The sequence below is a fragment of the Pongo abelii genome, chromosome 8, assembly GCF_028885655.2.
Source record: "Pongo abelii isolate AG06213 chromosome 8, NHGRI_mPonAbe1-v2.0_pri, whole genome shotgun sequence".
In the NCBI taxonomy this organism is placed as follows: Eukaryota; Metazoa; Chordata; class Mammalia; order Primates; family Hominidae; genus Pongo; species Pongo abelii.
Window position 1 is genome coordinate 119445593 of NC_071993.2, and position 19633 is coordinate 119465225.

A 19633-nucleotide genomic window follows, 5' to 3' on the forward strand; every position below is an offset into this window, starting at 1 on the left:
ACGCTATTGGTCAGTTTTTGGTCTTGACCTCTTCTCTCTCTCTCTCACCCCATCTCTCTTTTTTGTAGGTGTCTGATAGAGCAGAGTACCTGGGTTCCTGTCTCTTGCATAAAGGATATAAATCATCACCAGACCAGTTTGTCGGCATCTTTGCTCAGAATAGGCCAGAGGTAACTATGTTGAAGCTAACTAAAGGAAATGAGTCAGGGTTAAGTTTAAAAACTTCAAATGCTATTCCCCATCCAGCATTCCAACACTTGTTAATGCCTTACCAAAACTATTGTTAAAATTTTCTAATGCTTATTCTGCTTGAAAGAGTTACCACTCAGAACCTATTTAATTTCTGGTTAAGTGTCTGGCACTCTCACCTAGGTGTTTGGACTTCTCTTGTTTCCCAGCCTATCATGCGTTATTTGAAGTCAGTCTGATTGTTACATGAGGAAAATAAGGAAGCTAGGAGGGACCGCCAAATAAGATCTTGAAGATATTGTGGAAAGTATGTATTAGTATTAGAACTGAAACTTCCAATTTATACTTGAACTAATAAATTCAGCCATTCATTGCTACTGAGTCTGGCCATAGCCATCTTTCCACAGTGAGTTGGAAGCAGATTTTAGACAGTAAGATGACAGAATCAAGCTTATCTCCAAGTTTCGGTTAAGTCATTAGGCACATTATCCCCAGAGGAAGTCTTTTTGTGCTTCAAACGCTCCCTAGAAATGCAGCATATGATACATATAGCATACAAAATCTGTGTTAACTGTCTGTGTTATCAGCAAGGCTTCCAGTCAACAGAAGCCACTAGTAGTTAAGTTTTGGGGGAGTTAAGTTCTATGTGGATCGTGTTGCAAGTTCACAAACTGTAAGTCCCAGTTCTAATGCTAATACAAATATAAAAATATTCGCCTATATTTTTAGGTGAATCTACATACTCCATTCTTGTCACAGTCAGCCTCAATAGAAAAAGATTCCCTTGACTCTAGTTTAGGAACTTAACACCTAATCTGATACAGTTAATCCTTGAACAACATGGGGGTTAGGACCACTGCCTATTCAGTAAAAAGATCCACAGATAATTCCCCCAAAACTTAACTACTAATAGCCTTCCTTGCTGATAATATAGATAGTTGATTAACACATATTTTTGTATGTTGTATGTATTGTATACTGCTTTCTTACAATATAGTAAGCTAGAGAAACGAAAATGTCATTAAGAAAATGATAAGGAAGAGAAAATGTATATACTATTCATTAGGTGGAAATGGATCATTATAAAGGTCTTCATCTGAGTCATCTTTACCTTGATTAGGTTGAGGAGGAGGGAGAAGAGAGGTTGGTCTTGCTGTGTCAGACCTGGCAGAGGTGGAAGAGGTAGAGGAGGTGGAAAGGGAGGCAGGAAATTTAGGCACCCTCAATGTAACTTCCATTGAAAAAAAAAAATCCACAAGCAGGCCCTCACAGTTCAAACCCATGTGTTCAAGGAGCAACTGTATATTAGTCTGCTAGGACTGCCATAATCTAATACACAGACCATGTGGCTTAAACAACAGAAATTTATTTTCTCACAGTTCTGGAGTCTAGGAATCCAAGATCAGAGTGTCAGCAGGTTTAGCTTCTCCCGAGGCCTCTCTCCTTGACTTGTAGACAGCCACTTTTTCATTTTGTCTTCACACGGACTTTTCTCTGTGCACATGTATCCCTCATGTCCGTTCTTCTTCATAGAAGGAAGGGATTAGGACCCCACACTTAAAACTTCATTTAACTTTAATTACTTATTTAAAAGCCCTATCTCATATACTGTCACATTGGGGATTAGGGTTTCAACATGAATTTGGGTTGGGCCAGAGGAGGGGTGACAGGGAGACAGGATTCAGTCCATAACATCTACATTGATATTTAAGGCCCATCACTAGCAGATTCCTACCTACCTTTCCAGTTTTATTTCCTGTAGTTTTCAAGCTTGCTAATGTGTATCCACACAATGATGTCATGCTGTCTGTATTAGTTCGTTATCACACTGTTATGAAGAAATACCTGAGACTGGGTAATTTATAAAGCAAAGGGGTTTAATTGACTCACAGTTCTGCAGTGCTGGGGAGGCCTCAAGAAACTTACAATCATGGTGGAAGAGAAAGCAAACATGTCCTTCTTCACATGGTGGCAGGAAGGAAAAGAATGAGAGCAAAGGGGGTGGAGAGCCCCTTATGAAATCAGATCTCATGAGAACTCACTCACTGTCACGAGAACAATGTATTAGTCTGTTTTTATGCTGCTGATAAAGACAAACCTAAGACCTGGAAGAAGAGGAGGTTTAATTGGACTTACAGTTCCACATGGCGGTGAGGCCTCAGAATCATGGCAGGAGGCAAAAGGCACTTCTTACATCACAGAAGCAAGAGAAAATGAGGAAGAAGCAAAAAGTGGAAACCCCTGATAAACCCATCAGATCTCGTGAGACTTATTTACTATCACGAGAATAGCACAGGGAAGACCAGCACTCATGATTCAATTACCTCCCCATGGGTCCCTCCCACAACACGTGGGAATTCTGGGAGATACAATTCAAGTTGAGATTTTATTTTATTTATTTATTTATTTTTTGTGAGACGGAGTTTCACTCTGTCTCTAGGCTGGAGTACAGTGTGCCATCTCAGCTCACTGCAACCTCCACCTCCCGGGTTCAAGCAATTCTTCTGCCTCAGCCTCCCAAGTAGCTGGGATTACAGGCACATGCCACCACGCCCAGCTAATTTTTGTATTTTTAGTGGAGACCATGTTGGCCAGGATAGTCTCAATTTCTTGACCTCGTGATCTGCCCACCTCAGCCTCCCAAAGTGCTGGGATTACAGGCATGAGCCACTGCACCCGGCCTCAAGTTGAGATTTAAATGGATACGCAGCTAAACCATGTCAAACAGTATGAGGGTAACCACCCCCATGATTCAATTACCTCCCACTGGGTTCCTCCCACGACACGTGGGGATTATGGGAACTACAATTCAAGATGAGATCTGGATGGGGACACAGCCAAACCATATCACTGTTCTTTGTTCATTCACTTCCTTCTTTTAATCTACCTCTACCTCCATAACCAAATCCTACTAGTCCTCTAAAGCCCTGCTCAGTTTTCATCAGTTTCCCACAAGCAGTCCCAAATAGCTTTGCCTCACCCTTGAAAGTGATCTCTGACACCCTAAGGCTCCTAATGCCTTCCATACCTCTTACAGATGGAACTTATCACTTATCTGGTCTACCTTTGTATTGCAGTTGTCTCTGTGCCTTTCTTATCTCCCTTATTTAATTGTACTTTATAGCAGTATTTGCAACTATCCCTATGGCCCCACAGTGATTTTTTTTTTTTTTTTACATAAAAGTCAACAAATAAGTAATCCCAGCACTTTGGGAGGCCCAGGCAGGCAGATAGGTTGAGCCTAGGAGTTTTATGCCAGAATGGGAAACATGGTGAAATCCTGTCTCTACAAAAAATACAAAAATCAGCTTGACATAGTGATGTGTGCCTGTAGTTCCAGCTACTCGGGAGGCTGAGGTGGGAGGATTGCTTGATCCTGGAAGGTTGAGGCTGCAGTGAGCTATGATCACACCACTGCACTCCAGCCTGGGCAGCAGAGTGAGGCACTGTCTCAAAAAAAAAAAAAAAAAAAAGCAAAACAAAACAAGACAAAAAACCAGATAGCATTTGTTGGCTGAATGACTGAGCTAGTACTCTTCAGTGTGCCCTTCAGTCCTTACTTGAACTTCTCTCCATACAGTGGATCATCTCCGAATTGGCTTGTTACACGTACTCCATGGTAGCCGTACCTCTGTATGACACCTTGGGACCAGAAGCCATCGTACATATTGTCAACAAGGGTAAAATTTTGCTGTTACATTACAACTTGATTCTTTCTCAATGCTGAGTATTTCTTCAATTTCTGCTTTTTTGTTTATTTGTTTGTTTGTTTAAGCAAACTTGAAATGCCGTGGTCGGAAAATGTTCAAGTCTTTCTAGTTTTGTAGTACTTAGGATATAATTTTCAGGAAAGCTACAAAAAGCCCATGAAGCAGAGATACACACAGAAAGAAGTTTCAATGACATGCTTCAAGGTGACATGGTATGATGATACAGAGACAAGACTACTCACTCTGAACACACTAGATAAAAGCCCAGAGAGTGAGCTTAATTGACTTAATCACAGTAAAGCTACAGATTTAATTTCCTACCTTTGTAAATCCAAGTCAATACAGTTAACCAGCATGTACCAATGTCCATGGTGAGTCTGCAGAAAATAATTGTCATTGTTAGAGAAACAAGTCCAAATTTGATGGGCAAGTAACAGCCCTTTCACATATCCAACATGTTACCTTCTGTCATGGGACTGGTAGATTAAGTGAGTAGGTCCATTTGCACAGTAAACATCATTTGAAACTTTAAACATGTATCAAAGCAAATGCTAAAATTTAGAACTGTACAATACTTGTCAGCTAAAGATCTTATTTGCCCCCTCTTTTTTCTTCTATTCCCTACTATCCTCCTCAAAATAAAACACAGTGATAGAACCACACCTCAGTAACCTGTTTAGGTTATCTGAATGACTTCTTAAGCAGAAGGAATTCTGTGGTTCCTCTAGAAACTGTAAAATCTGCTGGCACAGTTCAAGAACATGACGTGCTTCTGTTTCAGTTAAGTTCATTTATCATCAATGGAATGTTTCAGGTTGTACATTATAAACCTGATTTGCAGGTGTAATCTCCTTTGGACACCTGTTAGCTTTGAAAACTTTTAAAACCTCTTCCTTCTTGCAAGGCAATCAGGTACTTAGCAGAGAGAGGGAATGACCTCTGGTTCTATTTTGGCTTTCAGCTGATATCACCATGGTGATCTGTGACACACCCGAAAAGGCATCGGTGCTGATAGGGAATGTAGAGAAAGGCTTCACCCCGACCCTGAAGGTGATCATCCTTATGGACCTCTTTGATGATGACCTGAAGCAAAGAGGGGAGAAGAGTGGAATTGAGATCTTATCCCTATACGATGCTGAGGTATGGATCTGAAATTTAGCTTGCAGCTCCAATGCTGGTCCAACACCTTGGGCAACTTGCAAGATACCTTCACAAGAGGACAGCGTTCTTGTTCTCCAGGGGTGCCACATGAGGAGTGAATTAGACTCATGCTGTGAAGCTCTGAGAATAATTTCCACAAGACAACTTTGAAACTCATGCCAGGAAAGGACAAAGTTCTGTGGCCAGCTGCATGGACTTCTAAGTGGATAATATATAAATAGGAGTTTAGTAATAGTTAAAGGATGTGGCTCCTGGAGCCAGGCTGCTTGGGTTCACATGCCAGCTCCACATCTGTTAGTTAGGCAACCTTGGGCAATCTTATCTCCCTTCCCTCGGTCCGTAAAATGGTGATAAAAATAATCCCTACCTCACAGAGGTCTTGTAAAGAGTTAGCTTAATTCATATATGTAAATTTCTCAGGACAGTGATGGATATGTAATAAGCTCTGAAAATGTTAGCTGTTCATTTCTTTCAAAAAAGATTTAGTTAGGGCCCTAGATGACTGAAACTTAAGAGTACAATGGGAAGTTTGAACATGCAATCTACCCTCTATAGGTAGATGATTTTCTAGAGAAATCTTATGCTCTTCCCCGGGGCTTCCATTGTTCCTGAATGTTGGCTTCTGGTCCTGATCCAGGTTGGAATTTTGCTTATATTCCCATAGAGATGTTCTCACGGGAAAGGGAGGGAGAGGGCCACATTTATCACAGTCTGTCCATCTCAACTAATGTCTTTCTTTCTTGGTTTTCCGTTCATATAGAACCTAGGCAAAGAGCACTTCAGAAAACCTGTGGTAAGTTTTTTTCTGCCTGAATTTGAGCCTTGCCATAGTCAACTCTCAAAGTTCATGGTGGAATAAGCCCTTGTGCTTCCTCCTCCAGCCTCCTAGCCCAGAAGACCTGAGCATCATCTGCTTCACCAGTGGGACCACAGGTCAGTGCCAATGAAACTGAACCTTAGACCCCTGGTCAGCCAAGAACATGGCTTCAATTCTTGGCCACTGGTAGGCTGGTAAATACTCCCTCTAAAGAGCCCTATCCTTAGGGGCTCACAGCTTAAGGCTTCTAAGTGTAAATTCCCAAATGGAAAAACATAAACATAAGTAAATACACTTCATTTAATATACTGGGAGGTGTTTACATTCAATATATTTCAGGGGTCTTAAAGATGATATCAGAAAATCCTTTCCCCTGCCCCCACCAACCCACCACTCTCTTGATTTGACGCCGCTGGAATGGTTTCATTCAATCAAGATAACTCAGTGATAGTTCTCCATAAAGGGCTTCAACCCCACCCTACATCCACCCATCTGTTAGAATGCTTAATAGTTGTTAATGTGGTCCATCATGGTCTACAGTTATATTCTTTCTAGTATGCCCAGTTTATAAGGTTTATGACCATATTACTAGATAATATTGGTAGATCTGGAATTCCAAACATATAAACAACACGAGACGTGGGGCAGAGGGAGAAGGAGGGTTAACTTGAATTTTTCTTTGCAGCTGTGCTTCTATCTGAAATCATGGCTGTGCTCTGCGTAGTAGTAGAAGGCCAACGATGCATTCAGCAGTAGAATCTCCAGGGGCATTAATTATTCCTAAACAGAGGCATATACCGTCCACAAAAAGACACAGTGACAGGAAATGCTCTTGGCCTTCTGGAATAAAACCAATTGAATCTAGTTTCTTTCAAGGCCAAAGGCTACCTATTAGCTACATAAAGTATCTTTCTCTCCACCTCTTATTTCCTACAGGTGACCCCAAAGGAGCCATGATAACCCATCAAAATATTGTTTCAAATGCTGCTGCCTTTCTCAAATGTGTGGAGGTCAGTGGTCAGTTGAAAAAGAGGCTCTCATTAAAATGTGAATCTGTCATAAGATTTTTATTTTTGAGGTTAGAGCAGGCAGACACACATACACACACACACACGCACACACACACACACGTACACACACCTTAAAGGCCGGAGTGTGGACAAACACCAGCGTGTTCTTTGTCTAGAGGACTGTACATTTTCAAGCCTTGGTCTTTTAGGATCTCTGCAAATTTCTACACTATATGCAGTTCAAGGCATCTCAGATCTACACAGTGTACCGCCTATACAGCTGTCTGTGGTAGTCCTGGGAGGAGGTAGTTTTAAAATCTCCATTGGAAATGAAAGTTGGCATTAATCTCATGTTGCCTCCTCTTTCTTCCCTGGCCTACATAGGATACTTATGAGCCCACTCCCGATGATGTGGCCATATCCTACCTCCCTCTGGCTCATATGTTTGAGAGGATTGTACAGGTGAGTGTTCTGTGTTCCTAGCAGTATGTGGCAAGGGGGTCCTGACTTGCTATCACATGTTTATTCCAAAGGTAGCTACAAAGTATTTACTGTCCTTTCTCCGGTGTGAGAGGCGCAGGCAAGGAGTTGGCTCATGGGAGCCCTAATCATGGCATGGCCCCTCATTTCCTGCAGAGTCTTCCTCTGCTAAGTCTGCATGTGTCCAGGGAGGACAGTACTTGCTCCTGCCTTCATGGGGGTGTGTGAGTCTAGTGACATCACAGCTAGGAGCTTACTATCTATCTGCCCTTAATTCTGAGCTGACGCAAGACATTGTCTTCTTTTTAAATTTTATTTTGGTTAGAATTTTTGAAAAGATCTAGGATTAGAGAAAAGGAAGTTCCCCACAGAGGATCAGGGAAGGAGCATTTGATCCACATAAGGTGTGAGGTGTCCCCCGTGGGGGTTTTTGCACCACGCCTGAGTGTGTAAGGTGGTGCCATCAGCATGGTGCACACCGGAGGAGGTCTGCTCTTCTGTGAGTGGACTCCAGGCTTTTCAGGCTATTTTGAGGCTGATTTGAGAACCAAGAGCCGTGTCAGCCTTTCAAAAATGCAGATAGTGTGATTGGAAAGTTCTCTCTCTGCTCCTCGCTACCCCCAAATGCCTCTTCAACCAGCTCATGGTTGATGCCTAAAATGCCAAAATGCAAGATTCAGTTCTTTGGGCTAAAGTAATGATATCTGATTCATAAAAAATTGATTCTAAGAAACCTTAAAAAATATTTTAACATAATTTATGAAATTGGGATGGTCTTACGATTGAAGGCAGGTTCTGCTTTAATTGGCAGTGCTTTCTTAGTGCCACATAATGAATTGCATCTTACAAAGGATGATTATCTTAGACTGTCACACAGACCTGTGGTGGAGTCTGGGGGACCACACAGTCTCAATATCTGTCTTATCTGTCATGCCACCACAACAGAAATAAATGTCCATCCTTTCTTGGGAGAAGGCTCTCAGAGTCCTGAATTGGGAGGGAGGTGCTGTGCAAGAAAAGTGTCTGTGTGCCTCAGCCCACTTCCCAAATTCCTTCCAAGACAGGTCCCCACTGAAGGGGTTGTTTGCCTCAGCCCACTTCCTGAATTCCTTCCAAGACAGGTCCCCACTAAAGGGGTTGTTTGCCTCTAAGCTCTATAATTTGGTTTTGTTTTCAGGCTGTTGTGTACAGCTGTGGAGCCAGAATTGGATTCTTCCAAGGGGATATTCGGTTGCTGGCTGATGACATGAAGACTTTGAAGCCCACATTGTTTCCGGCGGTGCCTCGACTCCTTAACAGGATCTACGATAAGGTACTAACTTTCAGCTGAAGGGACTGTCTGTGACTTGGGCCTGCATGAAGGAACTCTGTACTACTGTGAGATTTACTCTACCTCTACCTCCACCCTCTACAAGTATCTACGTAAAGCCGTGTATAAATACAATCTCCGCCAGGTGCGGTGGCTCACTTCTGTGATCTCAGCACTTTGGGAGGCCAAGGCAGGCAGATTGCCTGAGGTCAGGCGTTCGAGACCAACCTGGCCAAAGTGGTGAAACCCTGTATCTACTAAAAATACAAAAATTAGCTGGACGTGGTGGGGAGCACCTGTGATCTCAGCTACTCGGGAGGCTGAGGCAGGAGAATTGCTTGAACCTGGGAGGCGGAGGTTGCAGTGAGCCAAGATCATGTCAATGCACTCCAGCCTGGGCAACAGAGCAAGACTCCATCTCAAAAAATAAAATAAAATTAAAAAATGAAAAATAAATAAGTGCAATCCCCTTTTCCTTGGATAAGATGACTTGGACCTGATCTGAAGAAAGCTTGACTCAGAGACTTGGGGGGCCCCTCAGGGTTCAGCAGACATCTTGGGAAGTTGTTCCCTTTCTGAAGTGCCAGGCCCCATGATATACATTTCAGATGCATCCTCTCATTGAATCCTCACAAAATCATAGTAAATCATACTTACACCTATTATTTCTAACTTATGATGAGGAAAATGAGCCTCAGAGGTTAAATAACCTGCCCAGAGTCACATCTAATAAGGGGTAGGGCAGAATCAAGCTTTCAGTAGTCATGTTTCAGTAGTCATGTCGGCTAGTCATGTTGATGACTAGCACTGCTCTATTTTTCATTAGAAATTACAGAATGGTGATTTCTGTAATTCTGTCTTCCTCTTGCATTCATTAGCTGAGATTCTTCCATAAAACCTGGCGAATATTTGATTCTTTTTATTTATCAATCTTCAGAAGAATGGATTTGTGCCTCAGCAATCTTCAAAAGTAGCCAATGAGATTTTCTCTTTGTATTTTTAGGAATTCATAATTTTCAGATTTGTTTTTTTAAATTTCAGTGATTCTTCTTTTTTTTTTCTTTGAGACAGAGTCCCACTCTGTCACCCAGGCTGGAGTGCAATGGCATGATCTCAGCTCACTGCAACCTCCGCCTCCTGGGTTCAAGTGATTCTCTTGCCTCAGCCTCCTGAGAGCTGGGATTATAGGCATGCACCACCACACCCAGCTAATTTTTTAATATTTTTTGGTAGAGATGGGGTTTCACCATGTTGGCCAGGCTGATCTCGAACTCCTGACCTCAAGTGATCCCCCTACCCCAGCCTCCCAAAGTGTTAGTCTTTCTTGTTGATCTTCTAACTTCCCCATCTCGGCAGTTGGGAACCCTCATCAAGTTGCTCATGTGTCCTTTTGACAATACCCCTGTAGCCTCTGATAGCTTCCTTGGTTTCTGGCACAAGATGTCTCAACCTCATCTTGTATATTTCTTACCCAATTCTTAGATTGTCTGATTGCTTCAGGGAACCGTTGAAGCTATTTGAACCCAGGAAATATAGTATGTGATGATTCCTCAGGCTGGGATCCGTGAGGAAGTAATGCATGGCCATTCTTCACATGCTTTGGAACCCTCCCCCCACCTCCCCAACCACCTCTGAGATTTTAACTCTTCCTTTCATTCTTAGGACTCTTAGCAGAAGCTAAATGGGCTCTGGTGACAGGGCAGGCAGTGTTCTAGCAGAACTGATAACAATTCCAGCAGTTTCTTACCATGCTACGCAATTAGTAGATTTGGTTGTTGTTATGGTTTTTATTCATATGTTGTTGTTGTTGCACATTTTTTATTTTTCAGAGATAGTTATTGTATAGTATAATACCTAATACACAGTTCACTTCTGGAATGTATTTTTTTTTTTTTTTTTTTTGAGACGGAGTCTCACTGTGTCACCCAGGCTGGAGTGCAGTGGCGCGATCTCGGCTCACTGCAAGCTCCACCTCCCGGGTTCATGCCATTCTCCTGCCTCAACCTCCTGAGTAGCTGGGACTACAGGCGCCCGCCACCATGCCAGGCTAATTTTTTGTATTTTTAGTAGAGACAGGTTTTCACTGTGTTAGCCAGGATGGCCTCGATCTCCTGGGAATGTATTTTTAAAATGAAGGACTTTATCAGCACAGGTCTCTAATACTAGCTCTTTGTCAGTGACTTGTTGAGGGAGGGTGAGTCTTGTGAATGTTGAAGAAAGATAAATCTCTTTTAGTTGAGGGAGATTTCAAGAATGACATGATGGAGGAAGCATTTGAGCATGGATCTTGGAGACAGAATATGACATATTGATACAATGATAAAGTTATAGGCATAAGAAGATGCTTATGTCCTAGAGCACAATCTACATTAGAAGATGAAAATTATCACCCCTGCTTGGCTGGAGGCCCAAAAATGGGGTTATAAACATGGAAGATGGATGGAGAGGGATTCTTCAAATTTTGAACAAGAAAAAAGACTTCAATTGCCTTGTATCTGACTTCCAGTAGGGTGGAATCTTGAAAGCCAGATACAGAGTTCAGGACTAAATTTTGGCAATAAGGGGTCACTTTGAGCTGTACTTGGGGAAGCTCTCCTTTGGCAGGAGTGTGGTTGATGGAACGTAGGGTCACAGTGAGGTCAGAGTCAGGGAGACCAGGGAAATCATGTAAGCTGGAAAAATGGCGTCAGAATTAAGCCCAAAGGGAAGAAATCATTTTAGTAGGAAGGCAGGAAACTCTGTTGGGGTTTGTATGGTGTGGCTAAAGCCACCTTGTTTATAGGGAAGGGTGGGAATTCTCCAAGTTCAGTTATATAAGCATCACAGAGGGAGAGGGAGGAAGACATGATACTTGTTTTAAAAAATCAGATTCCTGGGCCGGGCGCGGTGGCTCACACCTGTAATCCCAGCACTTTGGGAGCCCAAGGCAGGCGGATCACGTCAGGAGATAGAGACCATCCTGGCTAACATGGTGAAACCCTGTCTCTGCTAAAAATACAAAAAGCTAGCCGGGTGTGGTGGCGGGTGCCTGTAGTCCCAGCTACTCGGGAGGCTGAGGCAGGAGAATGGCGTGAACCTGGGAGGTGGAGTTTGCAGTGAGCTGAGATGGTGCCACTGCACTCTAGCCTGGGCGACAGAGCGAGACTCCGTCTCAAAAAAAAAAAAAAAAAAAAATTAGATTCGTAGGCTGCCCTTTGACCTACTAAATCAAAAACCCTAGAGGTGGTGCCCATTGAGCTATGTTTTTTGTTTGTTTGTTTGTTTTAAATCTAGTACCCCCCAGGTGACTTTGTAGGCAGTCCCTCTTTATCTCAGTTGTCAAGTTGTTTCCCAAGGACTAAAAATTGGGGCAGGAAGTGGGAGGACTGGAGCTCTGCATTAAGTTCACTTCTTTCTGAGCACGGCCATAATTCTCTGGGCTCATCATTATTCAGCAGTCCAATTCATGAGTGTGAGACTGTGAGACCACTTCCTTATAAAGCTAGAACACACTGTTTCTTGCTCACTAATGGCCTTGATGAGTATCTCCAATAGGTTTCCAACTAAAAGGAGCTATCACTCTGCAGGTACAAAATGAAGCCAAGACACCCTTGAAGAAGTTCTTGTTGAAGTTGGCTGTTTCCAGTAAATTCAAAGAGCTTCAAAAGGGCATCATCAGGCGTGACAGTTTCTGGGACAAGCTCATCTTTGCAAAGATCCAGGTAGGTTGGGCAGGTCCCAGACTGAAGCAGGCAAATACCTGGGCTGCCTTTTTAAAAAAAAAAAAAAAAAAAGCAGGCTGAGTGTGGTGGCTCACACCTGTAATCCCAGCACTTTGGGAGGCCTAGGTGGGTAGATCACCTGAGGTCAGGTGTTCAAGACCAGCCTGACCAACATGGTGAAACCCAGTCTCTACTAAAAATACAAAAATTAGCCGGGCGTGGTGGTGGGTGCCTGTAATCCCAGCTACATGGGAGGCTGAGGCAGGAGAATCGCTTGAACCCAGGAGGTGGAGGTTGTAGTGAACTGAGATGGCACCACTGCACTCCAGCCTGGGCAGTAGGGCCAGACTCTATCTCAAAAAAAAAAAAAAAAAAAAAGTTTTATTTAGGTTCTAGCACTCTCTCTTATTTTCTTTGGTGGTCTGTTAAGATTATAAGCAATTTGAGGGGCTGAAGAATACAAATTATTTGAGAAATATATGGCTTCTGGTCCCAGCTATGGATAGTGATGACAATAATAGCTAACATTTTAAGTGCTTTTCTACAATCCAGACTGTATTCTAAGTGCTTTGTAAATTAACGTGAGAATTGATGTCAATTTAATTCTCATAACAACACTGGACAAGCTACTATACCCACTCTACAGTGGAGGAAATTGAAGCCAAGAGAATAGGTTTTAGTATGTCTTTTGTTTCCACTGAACAGGACAGCCTGGGTGGAAGGGTTCGTGTAATCGTCACTGGAGCTGCCCCCATCTCCGCTCCAGTCATGACATTCTTACGGGCAGCAATGGGATGTCAGGTAAGCCAAGCACCTTCTTTGAACATAGGCTATTTTACTTTTGCACAAACAAGCTCACTGTTTAAATAAAAATGAAAACAACTAAAAGGTACCAAAATGAAAGTCACCTAAATTCTCAAAATCCAAAGAAAATATCCTTCTAACCATCTCTTCTGGCATCTGTGTGTAGAAACCTTCACATAAATAAAACCAGTGCTCTAAAACACTTGTTAATGTTGCTCCTTGTCAAATAAAGCTCAGCATCATTTTAATGATTTCGCAATAGTTTATTGAATGTAGTTGACCCTTGAACAATGCAAGAGTTAGGATTGCCTACCCCCATGGCAGTCAAAAATTAATGTATAATACTTGACTCCCTAGCCAGGCGTGGTGGCTCATGCCTGTAATCCCAGCACTTTGGGAGGCCAAGGTGGGCGGATCACGAGGTCAGGAGATCGAGACCATCCTGGCTAACAAGGTGAAACCCTGTCTCTACTAAAAATACAAAAAAATTCGCTGGGCATGGTGGCGTGCACCTGTAGTCCCAGCTACTCAGGAGGCTGAGGTGGGAGAATGGCGTGAACCCGGGAGGTGGAGCTTGCAGTGAGCTGAGATTGTGCCACTGCACTCCAGCCTGGGCAACAGAGCAAGACTCTGTCTCAAAAAATAAAAATAAAAAGAATACTTGACTCCCCAAAAACTTAACTACTAGTAGACTACTATTGACTAGAAGCCTTACCAATAATGTAATTAATCAACACATATTTTGTATATGTATTATATACTGTATTCTTACAATAAAGTAAGCTAGAAAAAAGAAAATGTTATTTAAGAAATCATAAGGAAGAGAAAACATATTTACTATTCATTAAGTGGAAATGGATCATCATAAAGGTCTTCATCCTCACTGTCTTCATGCTGAGGAGGAAGAAGAGGAGGGGTTGGTCTTGCTATCTCAGGGGCAGCACAGACAGAAGAAAATCCACCTATCAGTGGAGCTGTGCCATACAAACCTGTGTTGTGCAAGGGTCAACCATACCCAAATAACTAATCTCCTATTAATGGACACTTGAGTTGCTTATGATATTTTTCACTGTTATAATCAATTAATCATTAATCTAGAATAAATCCACACAAGAAGGGATTATTGGGTCAAAGTGTATGTATCTGTGTGTGTGTGTGTGTGTGTGTGTAATAATGTATATTATCAAACTTTCTTCCAGAAAGATCTTTTTTACACATTTCTGCAAGTATACAAGGCCTTATTTGCCCATGCTCTTGCCAGTGACAGACTTTATCAGTCATTCAGATATTAGCTAATCAGATAAATGAAAAATCTTATTATGGTTTTGTTTCTTTTATTTACACCAAACATCTTTCTATTGCTTATTGACATGTATATTTCATCCATGAATTATTCTGTTACTTCCTTATAGAAAAACAGGCAAAAGATAATTTGGTCTTTTTTTATACTTCTAAGAGTTCTTCACAGAGTAATACAGGTTGAGTATCTCCCTATTTGAAATGCTTGGGACTAAAAGTGTTTTGAATTTTGCATTTTTTTCCAATTTTATAATGTTTGCATTATAAAACAGTTGAGCATTCTGAATCTGAAAATCCAAAATCTGAAATGCTCCAAAAAGTATTTCCTTTGAACATCATGTTGGCACTCAAAAGGTTTTGGATTTTGGAACATTTTGAATTTCAAACATTTGGATTAGAATAGTCAACCTGTAATATTAACTTTTGTCGTGTTGGAAACATTTTTCCTAGTCTCATCATTTTTGCCCTCTGTATTGCCATACAAAAATTTCCAATGTTTTTCTAGTCAAACTAAATAATCTTTTCTGTTTGTAGGTTTTAAACTGCTTAGACAGGACTTCCTAACCCCCAATATTTCATAAGACTGTTTCACCCTTATTTTCTGGCAAACTTACCATTTTCCATTTTTTCCTTTTAAGTCTCAGTTCCACCTGAAATTTGTCCAAGTGCTTGGCCATGCATATTGTCTCAATTTTCACCCAGATGGATAATTAGTTCATTCATTCAACCAACCATGCAGAGCATGAACAAAACAGGCACAGACTTCTCCTCATGAGTCCTCTATCTGTATAACCACAATCGAAAGAGACTCCAGATTGATGCCAAGGCCTGAGGTCCTTCAAATTAGCATCCTCTTAGCCATTTTTAATACTGTCCTTTCCTTAAGCCCCTAAAACCAATAGATCAGCAGGTCCTGTTGCTAACTCCTTCCCAGAAATGTCTTCTCTAAACCTTCCTCTCTCTCCCAACTCTGCCTATCACAGGCCACACCCCCCATTGCAGCAGCCCATGAACTTGTTTCCTGCCCCCAGCCTCTCTCCAATCAAGATTATCTTCTATACTAGGGATTGGCAAATTGCAGCACAGGCTAAAACTAGCCTGCAGCTGGTTTTTATTTTAAAAATATTATTGAAATACAGCTATGTCCGTCCATTTATATATGGACTGTGGCTGCTTTTGTGCTATGTTGGCAGAGTCAAGTTTTGAGTCAGATACCAGATGGCTCACAAAGCGGAAAATATTTACTACCTTGGCCTGTACAGATAAAGTTTGCCAACCCTTGTTTTATATCATAGTGGGAGCTATTTCCCTTAAAAAATACTACTCCCCTTCTTCAGTTCCTTCAGTGATGCTCCATTGCTCGGGGTCAAGTTCAATTGCTATTGGGTTGCACACCACTTAGTGAATAACTTACATGTTCCCACCTACTTGAAATGCTGCATTTTCTTTTCTTTTTTTTCTTTTGAGATGCAGTCTCATTCGTTGTGTCACCCAGGCTGGAGTGCAATGGCACAATCTCGGTTTACTGCAACCTCCGCCTCCTGGGTTCAAGCGATTCTCCTGCCTCAGCCTCCTGAGTAGCTGGGATTACAGGCACGTGCCACCAGGCCCGGCTAATTTTTGTATTTTCAGTAGAGATGGGGTTTCACCATGTTGGTCAGGCTGGTCTCGAACTCATGACCTCAGGTGATCCTCCCACCTCGGCTTCCCAAAATGCTGGGATTACAAGCATGAGCCACCATGCCTGGCCAAAATGTTACATTTTCATATAAAATTCTATGCTTTGGTCTATTTCCAGACCCTTTTGGTTTCTGAATGGCCAGAAGGCTTGGTAGTAAATACTTTGCAGCTTGGGTATGAGTTCAAGGTTTTTTGTTTGTTTGTTCGTTTGTTTTGAGACGGAGTCTCGCTTTGTCACCCAGGCTGGAGTACAATGGCGTGATTTCAGCTCACTGCAACTCTGCCTCCCAGGTTCAAGAGATTCTCCCACCTCAGCCTCTCAAGTAGCTGGGATTACAGGCACCTGCCATCATGCCCAGCTAATTTTTTTTGTATTTTTGTAGAGATGGGGTTTCACCATGTTGGCCAGGCTGGTCTCAAACTCCTGACCTCAGGTGATCCACCCTCCTCGGCCTCCCAAAGTGCTGGGATTACAGGCGTGAGCCACCGCCCCCTCCAAGTTCAAGGTTTTAAGACACTAAGTGGTCTCAAACCCTTAGAGACCTTGCTTTCCTCATGTCTTGGCCATAGCACGTGGCCAGCTCACACTTTATCTTGAGTAAGTCTAAAAGCTCTTCTTTGGTTTCCCAGGTGTATGAAGCTTATGGTCAAACAGAATGCACAGGTGGCTGTACATTTACATTACCTGGGGACTGGACATCAGGTAAGTCCTCCATCTGCTGGGCAGGAGGTGCCATGGTTGGGAGAAAGGCTCTAACTGAACTAGGACTTCGGAGTTTAGATAACCTCAGTTCTCTGGAACTGAGAACTGTGGCAAATGCAAAATTCAAGTTTTGGGTCCAGGCCTGCCTATCTTGGCTAGTCTGCATTGGTGCCAGGTGATTTTTCAGTCTTCCTCTTCTAGAGTCAATTCATAAATATCTTAGAAATATGCCTGGAATTATCACAATGCAAGTGTTTCTCAGCTGATTCAGCATGGTATGTTCTAGGTCACGTTGGGGTGCCCCTGGCTTGCAATTACGTGAAGCTGGAAGATGTGGCTGACACGAACTACTTTTCAGTGAATAATGAAGGAGAGGTGGGTAGGTCATGCTCTGTGGTCAGACAGTCATGGTGGGGAGGTTTCTATCAGAAAGAGCAAATAATTGTAAGCAAACTTGGATTTGGCCCCTTTGAGATCTTTAGCAAAGAATTAAGTATTCTGAACTTCACTATCCTATACCCTATAGTGGAGACTTAGATCTGGTGCTCTTCGCAGTGTAGTGGAAGCCATCAAATGATTTAAGGGGAGCAGGTGTTTCATAAACTGCCCACGCTGGGAGGAGCAGCCTTTGCTATTGTCACCGCCTTGTATGTTTGCTGTGCAGATCTGCATCAAGGGTACAAATGTGTTCAAAGGATACCTGAAGGACCCTGAGAAGACACAGGAAGCCCTGGACAGTGATGGCTGGCTTCACACAGGAGACATTGGTCGCTGGCTCCCGGTGGGTATATCATCAGAACTCCTGGAAGTCTATGCTAATGGACTGAGAAGAACAATCTGCTTGTAGCAAGAGGGGCAGAAATGCAAGTAGGTTAATCAGCTGAGGCAGCTGGAGGGGATTAGGTTTGTACCCTACCTGTCTTATGTCTTCCTCATACTATCCAGAGAAGAACATACAGACTGAGGTGGTGGATCACCTGAGGTCAGGAGTTCAAGACCAGCCTGGCCAACATGGTGAAACCCCGTCTCTACTAAAAATACAAAAATTAGCTGGGCATGGTAACGGGCACCTGTAATCCCACCTACTTGGGAGGCTGAGGCAGTAGAATCGCTTGAACCCAGGAGATAGAGGTTGCAGTGAGCCAAGATTGTGCCACTGCACTCCAGCTGGGTGACAGAGACTCTGTCTCAAAAAAAAAAGAGAGAGAGAGAATACAATTGAAAGAATCTAGGTTAAGTTAAAAAAAGGCTGGGCGTGGTGGCTCATGCCTATAATCCCAGCACTTTGGGAGGCCGAGGCGGGCAGATCACAAGGTCAGGAGATCAAGACCATCCTGGCTAACACGGTGAAACCCCGTCTCTACTAAAAATACAAAAAATTAGCCGGGCGTGGTGGCGGGCACCTGTAGTTCCAGCTACTAGGGAGGCTGAGGCAGGAGAATGGCGTGAACCCGGGAGGCGGAGCTTGCAGTGAGCCGAGATCACACCACTGCACTCTAGCCTGGAGGACAGAGCAAGACTCTGTCTCAAAAAATATATATATATATATAGGCTGGAAGTCAGGAGATTTGTGTTCTAGTTGTAGCTCTTCCATGGACCAACAATATAAAATTCTGAGAAAGTAATTTAACCTGTGAATAGGAGCTGCCAAAGCTAGAAAGTCTTTCTTTCTTAAAAAAAAATTTTTATAGAGATGGGGTCTTGCTGAGTTGACCAGGATAGACTCAAACTCCTGGCCTCAAGCAATCCTCTTGCCTTGACCTCCCAAAGTTCTAGGATTACTGGTATAAGCTACCACACCAAAAGTACTGCCAGAGAGTACTTTTGGTATTTTGATCACACTGTTATAGAGGACACCAAGATGTAGACCAGTTGAAGTGTTTTCTTCTTGCCTTATTCCTTATCAAATATACAACCAGCAAGCAGTAAGTCAGTGATCCTAGCACGGTTTTTAGACCCAAACTGAAGGTGGGATTCTTTAATAGGTCAGGTAGACCTGCACATCAGGGTCCTGCACAGCATGGGTCCCCTGCAATGAAATAGATTTGCTACCAGCCAAGGAAAAATTAGGTGACTTCTCTAGGAAAGGGGAAGGGAGATGTACTACTCTGTCCCTTTTTTTTTTTTCCCCCTTAACTTTTCTTGAGGCAGAAGCTGTGGTTTGAGGCCAAGTGTGGCAGCTCACGCCTATAATCCTAACACTTTAGGAGACTGAGGAGGGAGAATTGCTTGAGGCCAGGAGTTTGAGACCAGCCTGAGCAACATAGCAAGACCCTGTGTCTACCAAAACAAAACAAAAACCCAAAAACTTTGGTTTGATAATGCCGTTGGTCCACAACTTTTGCCTCTTATGAGTTTCTTGGGATAAGTATCCTCCCTATTAACTCACAGGCATATCAAAACAAGGAAGAAGGATTTCTAAACCAAGTGTTTGCAGAGGCTAGTGTTTGTCTCTCATTGACCTTCACAGCCCCTTTCTGTCGAAGATACAGAGACATATTTTTAGCATAGCTTGATAATTAGCAGTAGTTGCTATTAGTTTTCCTAAGAAGAAAGGAAATTATTGCAAGGGCAGTGATGGGATTTTCCAAAAGATCTTCCCTCTCAAAAGTTTTGTCTTAACTATGTGCTGGGGAAGTGGGAATGTCACTAGAACTTAAAACTGCTTTCTTGCTCAATCAATATTTAAGATTTAAGTGAGATTTAAGGAATGCTTGACAATGTAACTTTTAAGAACACTGGTCCTAATGATGCATTTTATTGATTTGGG

The 19633-nt window shown here is 42.6% G+C and overlaps 1 protein-coding gene across 6 annotated transcripts in view; it reads left to right on the forward strand.

Annotated features, from left to right (window-relative positions):
* The window catches only part of ACSL5 (acyl-CoA synthetase long chain family member 5), a 52893-nt gene that overhangs the window by 30275 nt on the left and 2985 nt on the right, over positions 1–19633 (forward strand). For all 6 annotated transcript variants that reach the window (XM_024254246.2, XM_024254247.3, XM_024254245.3 and 3 more), the window contains 13 exons: positions 69–170; positions 3770–3869; positions 4861–5039; positions 5821–5853; positions 5942–5993; positions 6814–6887; positions 7272–7349; positions 8545–8679; positions 12243–12377; positions 13083–13178; positions 16791–16863; positions 17150–17238; positions 17528–17644. In XM_024254246.2, coding sequence (XP_024110014.1) covers positions 69–170; positions 3770–3869; positions 4861–5039; positions 5821–5853; positions 5942–5993; positions 6814–6887; positions 7272–7349; positions 8545–8679; positions 12243–12377; positions 13083–13178; positions 16791–16863; positions 17150–17238; positions 17528–17644 — 1263 coding nt within the window. The remainder of the gene's footprint in view (positions 1–68; positions 171–3769; positions 3870–4860; positions 5040–5820; positions 5854–5941; positions 5994–6813; positions 6888–7271; positions 7350–8544; positions 8680–12242; positions 12378–13082; positions 13179–16790; positions 16864–17149; positions 17239–17527; positions 17645–19633) is intronic.